At 43.0% G+C, this 13,625-nt stretch overlaps 2 protein-coding genes across 5 annotated transcripts in view; one reads left to right on the top strand and one right to left on the bottom strand.

The window, feature by feature from the left end:
- RPL7A (ribosomal protein L7a) overlaps positions 1 to 13,625 on the top strand; it is a 131,238-nt gene that overhangs the window by 76,070 nt on the left and 41,543 nt on the right. The gene's annotated exons all lie outside the window — the stretch shown is intronic.
- GBGT1 (globoside alpha-1,3-N-acetylgalactosaminyltransferase 1 (FORS blood group)) lies at positions 837 to 13,609 on the bottom strand. 4 transcript variants are annotated; one of them, XM_064469160.1, is made up of 7 exons: positions 13,247 to 13,609; positions 10,049 to 10,161; positions 8,870 to 8,932; positions 7,506 to 7,556; positions 7,372 to 7,407; positions 5,136 to 5,270; positions 837 to 4,677 (listed from the first exon to the last, which is right to left on the bottom strand). In XM_064469160.1, the coding sequence occupies exons 2-7, from the start codon at positions 10,108 to 10,110 to the stop codon at positions 3,993 to 3,995; spliced, it is 1,032 nt and encodes a 343-aa protein (XP_064325230.1). In that variant the 5' UTR covers positions 10,111 to 10,161; positions 13,247 to 13,609; the 3' UTR covers positions 837 to 3,992. The 4 variants fall into 4 exon arrangements, with proteins under 4 accessions (XP_064325230.1, XP_009507898.1, XP_064325231.1 ...); XM_009509603.2 differs by lacking the exon at positions 13,247 to 13,609 and adding an exon at positions 10,914 to 13,240; XM_064469161.1 differs by lacking the exon at positions 13,247 to 13,609 and adding an exon at positions 10,755 to 10,849.

Genomic DNA, 13,625 nt, shown 5'->3' with positions numbered 1-13,625 from the left:
CTAAGAAAGAAACTCACTCCATGTATCTCATTCACTCGCGAGTGAACAGGACTCATTCCTGTGCGGACACAGAACAAGAGACAGTCTTTTCCTTGAAAAGCCACAGGCTGAACAGGTACGGCAAAGGGTAGGAGAGTAAAACCAGCTGTTCTGGCAGGGAGCTCACAGCCCTCCAGCTCCTTTCCACCACCATGCTCCTTCTGCTGCATTGAGCCAGCCAGATGCACGTCACTAGTCCCCAAGCTGGGAATGTATAACGGATGTTTTTATCCTTCCTCATTTGTGTCTGCTCAAAGACCGTTTCATTTCCATGCCCCCCAGCCACAGATCTCACACAGGGAAGGTTTGACAAAGCCAGGCCTTTCATAGCTATTGCTGCCTATCAGAGGGGTTCAAAATGACATTCCTGGTCAATAATGTCAGGCAACACCACCTGTGGGAGGGTTAAGGGAAATCCAAATGGGAGTGAAAAGGGTGCAAGTCTGGCTTAGTGGAAATGGTCCTTGTCCCGTCAGTGGGGAGAACAAAAGGATCACGGTCTGGCCCCACCTAGGATCATATTCAGTGCTGGAAGTTTGTTTCTTGCAGCCCAAGAAAAATTTTCCCTTTGGGATCAATGCACCATGCTAGTCACCATCGGGACAAGGAAAGAAAAAGCCTGTCAGATGGGTTCTTAAATTAGGTGGACAGTGAATGATGAGTCTGTTCCAGCTGAGCAGAAAGGGATGAATGGAACGAGGGGCCCTTGGGAAGGAAACAAGCTACTGATCTGAGGCTTGGTTAAGGACAAACAGGGCTTGAGTCAGAAATACCTTAAAAGCATGATCAGATCCTCAGGCAGTGTAAATCGGCTGATGATTTATTTACATGTGGTGATTCACTTCTCATGCAGTACCATGTGCATGCTTCCAAGTCCAAATTCCCTTGGCACAAGGACACGTGAGACAGCGTTGTCCCCTGTGACGAACGGAGGAAGACCTCACATGCAAGAGTGCCGGTCTGCTGCCTTGCTACCGCGTGCCTCAGTTTCCCCACTGAGCAATGGATGTTGGTGGGGAATTCAGATCAGGAAGTAGGCCCTTGTGAAGCTCCCACACTGCCCACAAGCCTCAGGCTGCACAATCCAAACGAGGGAAGGAAAGCTTGCTGCCGGTGTTGGGGGAAGGTGATTAATCAGTAGGAGATGACAACAGAAGTAAGTCCAGGCTTTCATTAATTAGAGGAGGGCATGAGCTGATTCAGGGAGTATCTCCCACACTGCACTGGGGAGTGTGTTTCTGCAGTGATATTCTTCTGGTCCCTAGAGACACAGGAAGTTTCTAGATACTGCTTCAAATCACAGCCCTGTCGAGCAGAACTGTGTTGCATAACATGTGATACGAGACCTTTCCCTGGAGAGAAGCTGCGGGCCTGCCAGGAAGATAAACATGTTTGGCACTGCACAAACCAGGCCATCACTGCATCAATCACAGGGTCTTGGATTCAGTCAAAAGGTGGCTACGAAGTCGAGCCAGAGACCAAGCCTTTCACAAAAGTTTTTCAGAACAGGTACCTCAGGATCATAGACCACCCTCTATCACATGTCATTTGTGCTGGAGAACTTCCTGTCACGGTGGATTTAGTATAGGCTATGAATATCTGCACAGGAATTCAAGTAACTTAGCATGGCAGAATGAAGCCCAATGGCTGCAAACGCAGACCAATTTAGAGCAGAATTGAGGCATAAGGGGAATTAGCCATTGGCACAGCTGATCTATGGATCTGTGGCTGCTATATCACTTCATGTTTTTATTGGATCTGAATGTTTTTCTAAGAGATCTAGCACAAGCCAGCTATGTATTGTGAGCTTGATACTGACATCGGGAGATAAAATTATCTGGCTTGTCCTGTGCAGATCAGGCTAGACACTTCCTTCTGGCTTGTAAAAGAATCCATATGCATATATATAGCAACTGGCATAATGAGACCCTAGCTTCAGTTATGGCCTTTGGACACAACTAAGAAATATACAGATTAATCCTGGCTTTAGTGGGAATGTATCTTTTTGGAAATATTTGGATAAGGATCTTGCTTCACCCTTTTCGCTTAGACGATGTGCCTTGTTACCAAACATAGACATCTTCACAGGAGATTCAGTTCTGGTTTAGTTATGTAGAGGGGTGTCTTCCTGCAGCACCACAGCACTAACAGGCTGAAGAAAATATAACAGGGTAGACCCTTTGCTGGATGAAGCATGAATCAACAGACCCAGCTGCTGCTAGAAGTTTTGGGCTGGAGGTATTTTACGTACCTTATCTGTATTATGGGTACTGTGAAAGCTTTTCTAATTAGTCTTCTGGAAGTTGAAATGCCTACAATGACACTGGCAAGTGCCATTTTCAGCCTGCTCACACAGGACTGAAGTGGCTTGTTAAGTCATCCGCAAACAGTGGCGGGGCCCTAAAGCTTTGAATACTTGATATGCTGCCACACAGCAATCTTCTCATGTGAAGAGAAGCAAGAACAGTCAGGCACCTCTTCCCCATTTTCATTCTCCCTGCCAAATGAGCCTTTTTTTTTTTCTTCTTTTTTTTTTAAACTGTTCCCTTAGAAACGGTCCGCTTGGCCCTTTCACCCCTGCTTTGCCTCTCCGCGCCGTACAGCACTGCCATTCTCTGCTGCTCCCTGTGGTCTCTCCCTGCTCCCATTAAATGAGCATGGCACAGCCTTGCACAGCCCTTTCATAGCATGCCTCAGGCGGTAACGGAGATGTTTATGGCAGACGTGCTGTGGCAAGGGAGGTGGCACATGAACCTCCATGTTGTGACCCCAGTTGACGATTATGCAGTTGTCGTTGGCAAGCTGTGGCCATTTGCCTGTGCTTGGACACCCCCCCCCAGCCTGTTCACCCGAATGAGCTGTCAGGCTTTAAAGGCTGCAAAATGCCTGGTTCAGCTCCTCATAACATTCACGCAAATAAAATGTTAACCCCAGCCTACTTCCAGCTCTAAACTGAACTCTCAGTTTCACTAGAGCATTTCATTATAAAATGAAATCACCCTGTTTGCTAGCAATGCATCAGCTCTTAGTGTCAGTTCCAGCAGCTTCTAGCCAATTTATTTCACAGAGCTCAGAAAAGTTGGAAAGAACTGAAGCAAGGGATAGGAACATGAACCTCTCAATACCAGATTTGCTGTGTTGGAAAAGATTACGTGATCTACAGAGACATGTGAACCAGGGAAAAGGTTCAGAGCACATCTGTGATTGAAATAAACCCAAAGAAGTTCAGTCTGGGTCTGAGCTGTGCCAGTTTTGTCTAAACTTGGGTCTCCAAAACACAGACTGGAATTTGGAAGATAACTGCTATATGAATTCACACTATTTGCCCTGTCAGACCAGGATTCTTACGGGCAATGGCTGGCACCAGCTCTCTGCTGAGAAGGTCCAAGAAATCCTGCTGCACACTAATGAGGGATAACGTGCTCCGAGCACAAGTTTCCTCCTGATCATCATAAAGGGTGTGAGCTTAAATCACAATGCATGAAAATCTATTGCCTTGCAAAATTATTTTTCTTTTTTTTTTTTTTTTTAATGAAAATGCTAAAACTCTAGGTCTTCTCATTCTCCACAGCAATGCCAAATACGATTTTGATCTTGCTAAGTTTCTGCTAGGCCTCAGGAAAACATGCAGGCAAAGGCATCTGCAGCCTTGCTATAAGGACAGCCTTGCATTTGATAACTGGCCTTTTGGATGCCTTTTTGTGTGCTGCAGCCTCAAGCAGGATGCTTGCATTTACAAAGATTAGGGACCTAGAAACCTTTTCATTCTCACCTCCACTTTGGATGCTGCTTCTGAAATGCATTAAGACTCCTGTTCTCCAGAGGAACTATCCACAGGTTCATGTCTCAGATTGTTCACACTGGCAACAAAAAATCACAACGGGGCATGTTCTGTGGGAGCTAATATTCAGTGGTTTGATTGTGTGGAGGACATCTCTGCAGGGAGCAGATGGTCAATTTCGTACCTCTTTGTAGTTCTTATCCACTGTGGAAAAACGTATGAAGTGAATTTCAGGGGGCTTTGGCTTCCTGTCATCCCATAAATACTCTGGAGAAAGCACCTTGGAGGGTTTGTGGGAGAGAAAGTGCCTGTTGAGATGGCTTTCTTCCTGCCAGGCTGCCATGATCCCATTGGCTTTGTCCGCCAGGATGGTCATGTGGCAAGTCTTGGTGAACTCATAGACTTTCTTGACCAGCCCTCCGAACACAGCTCCTCCATAGTAGAAGTCCCCTTCTCCGTCAGGGATGTAGGCTGCTGAAGAGCTCCTCCTCTCATATGGGAACTGGCTTCGAGGGACATTGAAATAGCCAGGGTGTATGGCCGCTACTATATCACCCAGGGTCTCAGGCCCCCAGGTGTTGTAGAACACCATGTCAATGTCCAGACAGAAGAGGTAGTCCACCTCCTGATGGCTCGCTTCCGCTATGTGCTTGTTTATGGCCTCCATCCTGCGCATGGAGATCTCTTGCCAGCTGGGGTATTTCTTGATGGGGACGACAACAAACCTTCGTCCAGGTTGCAGCTGGACATTGGGAATTGTCTCAGGGCTGTCAGTGAAGATGTAATAGTTCACCCGATAGCCTTTCATGAAATGTTTCTCTGCTGACTCCAAGAAGCGGCCCACAAACCTTGTGTATCTGTGCAGACACAACACATGAATAGCACAGCAGAGAGAAGGGGTGCATGGTGGATTATGAAGGGTACTTTAATCAGTGGAAGAAGACAAGGGTTGAAGAGTGTTGACTAGCTATAGCTGCAAGGATCCATACACTATACACGCAATAGGTAAAAGTATAGTGAAGGATAAGGAACAAGTGGATTATCCTTCCCTTGACCAACCACCCACCCATCTACAGCTCTAATTCCCAAGGCTCACGCTAGTTCTTCAAAAATACTGACCATGCTTCAGGTACGTTGGATGCTGAGCCTGTTACCTTGTAGGCTTGTATGATTATGGATACAATACAGGGGCGTAAAAGTTTACTACAGATTGGGACAGATTTCATCTCTGCTGAGGACGTGAAAAGTCAAAATGATCTTTCCACAGAGGAAGTACCTCAACCCAAGAACCACACCCATTGGCTGGTTCACTTACTTTCCAACAGCAAAGGCTGTCACCCCTATGGTGAGATTCAGTGGCCTGTAGACACTGTCTAGGATCTCAGAATTGAAGGTTCCTTCCCAGATGATGGGGGCCAGCCATGGTGTGACTGTCAGCACATCCTGACGCCTGATGGAAAAGAAAGGGAATGTTAACGAAATGGAACTGCTTCTTTTGGTGTCGAGGCCAGTAAATGGGAAAGAAACACTAAAAAGGCAGCTAGAAGAAGAGTGTGTGTGTAGTAGCATTAACTCATTATGGATGGTATTATCTTCAGATCTTTTCCCCTGCCCTCTTATTTAAGGTTACCGAACATGGACATTTCAGTCCCTGGGATGAAATTAAGCACTGTTTAACAATTTGGCAAAAACCTGAGGATCTACTAAAATCTCATTTAAGACTCATATGACTTTTCTGCTGAGGAGAGTTTAATGACCACTGAACTCACAGAATGGGAAGCTATGCATGTTTGCTATCAGTCTGATGCAGATTGCTCCATACCAATTAAAACTCAAGTAATAATATGAAAATTACTCTAAAAATATAACCCATTGCTTGTTATTTAAACACAGCTTGCAGCATGACAGTTCATTTTTCCAGTATTTATATATAGCTTTAACACATTCAGATGTAATTTAAAATTCTATATGCGAGCCAGCATTCAAATGTGTAACAAAGTTATAGAAAATCCTTAATCTCCTGTGTGGGTAGTGGAAATATTGAATATACATGCCGCAGAGTCTGATTATGCCCTGTTACAGCTATGCAATGCTATTTCAACTTTCTTCTTTGTTTTCAGGGTTTGTTTCCTACCTTTTTGATTTTAAAACAAGATGTCATTTATGATGTGTACTTTACCCTAGCCTGCTCCCATTCACCCCAGACCATGATCTGTAGCACTCTGCTAATGACATCTGTCACGTACCGCACAGGGCCACACCTGGAGGCTGAAGCGGTCTCCCATCTAACATGCTCCCAAGACAGTAATAGCACAAGAATCAAACCAAGGGACCTGTGTGGAGCAGTTTGATGGTTGAGGCATCAGTACACTTTCAACCCACGTCTAATACTTTCAGTCTGAGTGGATATGAGAATAACAATTTCACTCCCTCCTGTAGTAATGCATATGATTAAAAGATTAAATTATACAGGAAGACCACTTTGGTTTGTATAAAATGTACTAAGTGAGCTGTTCTCTCTCTGGGTTAATTATCCTCTTTTGGAGAAGGCGGGGGGGGAGAGAGAGAGAGAGAGAGAGAGAGAAGGAAATCTGCAAGTTTGCTTCTCTAAGCAGGGCTTTTTTTCATGTCATTTTAAAGGGCTGCACTGGGTTTCCCAATAACTCATTTCCATAGTATGCATCCTCTCAGTGCGTGCTAGTGAACTGCCTTCAGAAGATACAGAGCACTAAAAGCTACATGATTCTCTCCTCATTTAGTCCAGTACATACTAGCTGATTTCACATATTAATTTATTCCAATATGGAAAAGAGAAATATTCGGTCCTAGCATGTCCTGTTGAAATAGCGGAGGGGGAGCAAGGTATGTACCAAGAGGGTGTGTTTATTTACATGCAGAAGAATGGTGGCTGTTGAAGGTGAACTGCTAGAGATAAGAGTCAGGCCATAGGAGCTGGACCAAAGGAGACTGGTAACAAACATGAGCTGACAAGGAGCATTTGCCTAAGTAATTTCTTGGCTGATGCTGCCTGAAACCTTCCACATCTGTTTAAACTCACTGGTTTGACTACTTCTCATAGTGACTTGTCTGTGTGAGTGCCTGCAATTTGTTCCAGCGTAAGATCCAGCAGGTTAGCTGAAACCATTGCTGAAGGTCATACAAGGCTCTTGCTTAATTTTGCCCTGAAATGGATTCAAAGCTCTCCTACAGCTGGTTACAGCTACTACACAGTTCCAGAAGGTATTTTCTCTGTCTTCCAGCTATTATATATCTCCCATCTCAAAGAGTTCCTGCAGCAACCACGTATACAGGCTGCATGTGTGCACTAATATATTAATTGGGAGTTTACAGTAGCTGTGTTAGCAAGTGTACAGTGACTAAACTCAATCTTATAGCAGCACAGACAGCTGTAGACATACCCATATGGCTAGACTTCTCTTGGAACAAGTTACTGTTCAGTGTGTTTGAGGACTTTGAAACTCTGAGTGCCACAGAGCGCCCAAACCAAAGTCAGGAGAAACAAACAACAAAGTTCAAACAAAAAAACTTACTTTGGAGCCAGCACTCTTGGTTGCTGATAAAATAATCTGTAAAAAGGAAGAAATATGCACTGAATAATACATGAATATGCCTGGAAGAGAGGAACAGCAGTTTAAAGGTCAGGAAATAAAAAGCCAGTACTTACCGTGGGAAAAGCTGGATTAACTTCTCTTCTGTATATTGGAGTTTCATGGAGCTGCACGATGGGATGGGAAGAGAAAGGGATTTTAATGCTTTTCCTAAAACAAGAACCAGGTTAACCTTCAGGACCTGCTGCTGTACCAACAGCTGTCCAAGTCTGCACTCCGGTTGCTGGGCACGCTGCTCTGCCTCTTACAGACATTGCCTGAACATGCCTTCAAGGGCTGCCAGACAAGTAAGAGTTTTGAAACAGAGCACACAACAGAACAGGGACAGAGAGATGCTGGGAGGTCTCTGAGTCTGCTGGTAAATCAGAGTTTAGAGGTCAAAACCTAGGGAAGCATATGCTTGTTGGGAACTGCCAGTACTGGTCATGTGCTCCGTTCCCTGCATAACTGTTCTTGGTCACCTGGAGGGTTGAACTGCCTGAAATACATCACACTTTAAACAGCATTCAGAGAAATAAGCATCTTACTAGGCACAATGTTTTGCAATGGCTTGAAATAATCAGAAATGCCTCTATAAGAGCTCATCTTTTCTATTTGCATTTTTTTGTTTTCTTTTGTTTTTACAAGATCAGTAGGTCATGATGAAGGATGGAAAAAGCCGTGGCTTGTCATGTTACAGCTATGGTCTGATATGGCAGTGAAGTCACTTAGGCCATGTACACTGCTCCTCAACAGAGTAAATTCTCTTTTATGCAGCTTTGAGACAGCTTTTAGGACACATTCTAAGCCAGTTAACTGTACATCAGTTTGCATCACGCAATGAAGCTGACCCCTGAAACGGCAAGGTTTCTGGAGGAGCAGCTACCCTTTCATTTTGTTCAGAGCAGGCCTCTGGTCCACGATTCAAGTGTTGCCATAACACAAATACATGCATAAAGTGAGTGGAGAGCACAGATCATAGACTGAGGAGGAGGAACATGATTAGGAGCCTGGGGTGTTATTCCTAACTCTGCCAGAGCTCCTTATGTGATCACTCATTTCACCTCTCTGACTTATGTTTCTCCATCTAGTGAGCTGGGGTACTTAATCCACATCTCAAAGCACAGTGAGATCCTGTGTGTACACATGTGTGATTACACACTGATAATAAAGCCAATGTTAGCCTGTTAGTCATGGTCTCTGTGTCCCACAGAAAACAAGGCCTCACTCACGCTGTACAAATACAGAGCTGCTGCCCTGAAGGGCAAGCAGACTAAAGCAGAAAATGTTGCATTATTACTGTTTTAAGAAAGTGACTGTTTATAGATTCATAAAATAAAGAACAAGTGACTACTCATTAATAACTACTTACACTGTCAGCGAAGTACCGCTCCTGTAACAATGATCTGTGTTATTAATTACATAAAAACAAGATACTTACAAGATTTCCGGGCAAGGAAGGTAATATGGGAGGTAGTGCACTTCTCCATTCCTAACTGTAATCCTGGGATAGCAAAGAAACATTTTAAGACACGGGTAATGTTGAAAGATATCTTTCTAGGATTTTCCCAGATCTTCTCAGAAGCTGGCACAGATTTTGAGAAGCAACTCTAGCTAACTGCTTGTCTACTTTCCTAATTAGTGCAGGATCCAGCATATTCATGTTTTAATGTAATATACTGCTGCTGAGGCATAAATGCGAACCTCAGGACAAAATGAATCCAGAAGCATTCAGCTTGTAACTCCAGGTCTAATTATTTTTATTTACATCAAGTGGTCTACAAAATGTAGGTCTACATGTTTTTGAAAAGCGTATGCAAATGGAGACACACAAGGCAATGCTCAAAAGGGATAAACATGCAATATACACTGATGCGACATACTGACACTTCCTGGAACTTTAAATTCTGTGTCTGCGTCCTTTAATTTGCATAGTGAACAGGCTGCATAGGGTTTTTTCTGTCTTCAGTTTTTATTAAGATCTATATAGATTTTTATATACAATCACTTAACTACTGGTAAAATGCAACCACCCGCAACACGAAATAAGAGCAAATTGTAACATCAGAAACACAGCATCATTAAGAATATCTTAATAATTAATAATTTAATAGTTAATAGAAATGCTTGATCACATTCCTTTCAAACAATGTTTGAGTTTGCTCAAGTGGATCTGTAAGGCGTACTCAATATTCAGTGTACTCAAAGCTACAAACATTCTCCATGTTTGAAGGCAACAATGTTTGATAGCTGCAGAGCTATCCCTCGTTACAATGGAGTGAGTTTGGGCAGTGTGAAGAGACAGATAATCATCTCTTTTAAGGCCTGAACTGAAACGTAACTGGAATATTCTGCACTTGAACATTTGCTTGTGTGTCAGATACGGTGTTAGCAGCCTAATTTAGACACAGTTGGTCTTTTCTTCTCTCTCCATTTGGAGGCTTCTCCCTCTATTAGTGTTACTTTACCTATTGTACAAATTACTGTCCTTTCTTACAGCTCTGTCAGGGACTTTCCATGAAATGCAGTGCCTATGTTTTATTGCCACTATGCTTTTTACCACAGTATCGATGTAGACAGGATGTTTTAAATATGACCAAGCTTGCCAGCAAATGCTTACCAGATAAATGCGCTGACAACAAACAGACAGACAAGAGATCCCAACACTTTCCTGGAAATCATGTCTTCCAGAGCAGAAAGAAGGGCAACTTCTTACTCCCAGCAGCTTTCAATCTGCAAAGAACAAAAAATAGCAAGGGAAATTGGCTATAAATATCTCACTATGAGAGAAATGGATTATTTTATTATAGAAGCATGTGGTTCTCCAAGCAGTTTCATTTTAATTCAGTCTTTCTAAAATCAGGAACATGGATGGAACCAGACTGTAAGAGCCAGGCCACTTTGCCACTGAGGCAGTTCCTGTAAACCATTTGAGAAACCTCTCCGTTTCAGTGAGACCTAAGCACAGTTAGAAGTGCGCAGGGAGCCTTTCTGATTTGATTCTAATTTCTGTAGATTCCATTTATTCATCTAAAGCACACACCCTTTGCAATTTAATAAACTCATCAAAACCAATCACATCAGATGATCCGTAGAGCTAATACAATTTTAGCTGATAAACTCCATCTTTCACAGAAGAGTACCTGCCAGAGACAGCTCCCTCCAAATGTGAATGTAGGAGAAAGGTAAACAGATCCAAAACAAGCAAAGAAAGATTACACGACAATAATAATGCATGTTAGGTATCGATATTTCTCCGTAAGTCAAAGAAATTACTTCCTTTTCAGCAGCCATAAAAATCAACTTCCCCAACTCAGCTATCTTACCGTAAAAGCTCAAGCTAATCCCTTTTCTGTTCACAGAGAAGTAAAGGTTCGCACAGCGTGAACCACAGGGCCTGTGACAAACGCACAAAGCCTTTGCATGTGGCCTCCAAAGGGGCTGTTACACATATGCTAATTGTTACAGGCTACATTCATTATTACCTTTAGTTAATATAGAACTACAGTACTGCAGATAAGTCTCTTGTGTGTGCAAGCTCACTTCTGCCTCTTCAGCATCCCGTGTCCACATAAAGTGCTCTGCTGCAAAGCAAGCTTTCCAGGCTGCTGCTGTAAGGACTGTAATGCAGGCTTGAGTTAGAGAAAAGCACTTCCTAGCACGTGACCGGAGCCTGGGAGGTGGGGGGGGAACAGGCTGTTTGTCAAAGTCTTATTTATAGTCAGTAGCACTGGTGTTATTGAGAGGAACCAGTACAGAGCACTTCCCCCAGGAAGGCTGAAGTACACATCACAGCGATCTTTTCTGTCCTGGCCCTTGGTAAGGCACACAACCGTGCCAATGGATCTGAAAAGTCAGTGGCGATTTTCCCACTTGAATTTCTTTGGTTATAAAAAGACAGGTAGCAAAAAGTTCTTTAATTTGCTTTATTATGCCATACAGAAATCCTCTCTGGTGCTTTTTCCTCACTCTTCTGTCAACGAATCTAATCAGCTTTCACCAAGAAGCATCACAAAAATCCCACTTTAAAAAAAATTCAAATCTATATCTATATATCTCAAGACTTTCCACCATTTAAAGCTTTCATGGATTCATGACGAGCAGTTCTGGATTCTTGCTTAACAGTGCTGCAGATCCACAGATGTAGAAGGATTTGCAACCAGCCTTTCCTCTCTAGCTGTTATTCTATGCTTTGACCAGTTTCACGTAATTCCTGTGCTAATTCTGTAATGAGAGCTGCTACACCGATGCCAGAATTTTTCAGTGCCATGTATCTGGCCTTGTGCTTGATGCCTCCAGCACACGCAAAAAGGACAAGTGTGCAGAGAGGGGTTCAAACAATTGCTTTTCAATCATTCTTTGAGAGCTGGCTAGACATAAGGTGGGCAGGCAACTTACGCCAGTGCTTTACTGCCCTTCTCATCAGGAGCCTTCCTGATTTCCAACCAGGATCTCACTTGCTGCAGTTTGGGTCTGTGCCTTTTTATGACAGTGTTCATGCACCTGGAGACTCCCTTTACATATCTCAAGTCTATGATGTTTCCTTCTCTCTTCTATTGCGTGAGCTCAACCACCACAACCCCTTCAATCTTTCTTTGTAGTTTGTTAACTTCAAGATCTGTGATTATTTCTGTCAATTCTCTTTGATCTCTAATCAGTCCATTCTCATGAAGTGTGGTGCCAAAACCAAACCAAATACTTCTGCTGAGCCCTCACCAGTATTGGGTAAAGCAGGATTACCCCACAAAACTGAAATGCCGTGACAGTTCATACACTCCTATATGACACTTGCCTACTTTGCAAGAACACAGCACTGGTGATGACATTCAGCCTGTGGCCAAATGAAATCCACACATCTTTTCTGTGGAACCTCTCCTAGCCAGGTCTATCACATATAAAACCTTGTACTTTATGGAATTATACTCCATTTTCAGGCTATTTGTTTTTCTAAAACATCAAGCCTTGACTGAATTCTGTTTTCCATGGTGCTTGCAGCCGCTCTCAGCTTGATACCATTTCCAATTTCATAAACATCCTCTCAAAATTTTTCCCCAAAGCATAAATGAAAACATAAGACAGTACCACTTTGCAGTTCATCTCCTGGGGATTCTCATTTCCTGCACCTGACTGTCCTCATGCACTTATTGCCGTGCAGACAGACAGCGACAGCATAGAGCTTGGGTGATGGGGAAGGACAGGGGATAATGAACAGGTAGAATAATGGAGAATTAAAGCAATCCTCAAACTGCATAGTAAAATTCACACAGAATAAAAGAAGACATGGGCATTCTGGTTATTTTAGTGCAGCTTCTACTGTTATAATAGGCATAGTGTACTTCCATGTGTCTTTACAAAGTAAACTTTTAATCCCTCAGGAAAAGTAATACACATATTTTGAAACACTGCATCATTAGGAGCAGCACAGCTGAGGCATTCCCCCTTTGCTTCAATTTCTCTGTTACAAATCTGCAAGGACACTGGAGCCGGACAAATTCAGAATGTCTAAAACCACCTCACTGACCTTTACTGTCTTTGTCCTCAACTGATTTACAACTCCAGGGTTCACAATGAACGCAAACAAAAATTAAATAAGACATGGTTGCAGTGAGTGAAAGAACCTCCTAGCAAACAGAAAAAAATGACTAAACCATTTTTAACAGTTACTCAGGTTCCTTGAATTTGTTCAGAGTTTTTTAAAAGCGATACTGTTGAAAGTAGCTATATTACTCCTAAATGAACTTCCTTGACCTCCCAGAACAAAGCAGTACTTTATCTTCAAACCCTGCCTCAGAAAGCATTCTAGATTGCAGATAAATACCTCACTTGTAGACCATTCCACGGAAAATATTCTTTGCAGATCAACTATTTCAGATTTCAAAACCTGCATTTCAGATTTCTAAAACTGAAGTAGCAAGCTGCAAGTACAGTGTCGTTCAGAACGTGAACACAGGATATCCATGGGAAGGGCTTCGTCTGTGCTGAAGAAAAAGATTCCTTGCTGGACTCCATTATTAAACAGGCTGCATTCAACTATTACAACTTCAGACCGAGCCATGCTACAGGCATATTCAATCATGCCCGAGTCTTGACCATGAACTTCAGTACAAATCCACTGCTTGGGCTTCTAGCTTTTCAGATTCTCATATTACAGCTAGCACCACAACAAGTTAACTTTACTCGGGCTGAGAACCAACTGG

The sequence above is a fragment of the Phalacrocorax carbo genome, chromosome 18, assembly GCF_963921805.1.
Source record: "Phalacrocorax carbo chromosome 18, bPhaCar2.1, whole genome shotgun sequence".
NCBI classification, from domain to species: Eukaryota; Metazoa; Chordata; class Aves; order Suliformes; family Phalacrocoracidae; genus Phalacrocorax; species Phalacrocorax carbo.
Note: the sequence above shows the minus strand (reverse complement) of the source record. Positions and strands in the feature narration are given on the sequence as shown.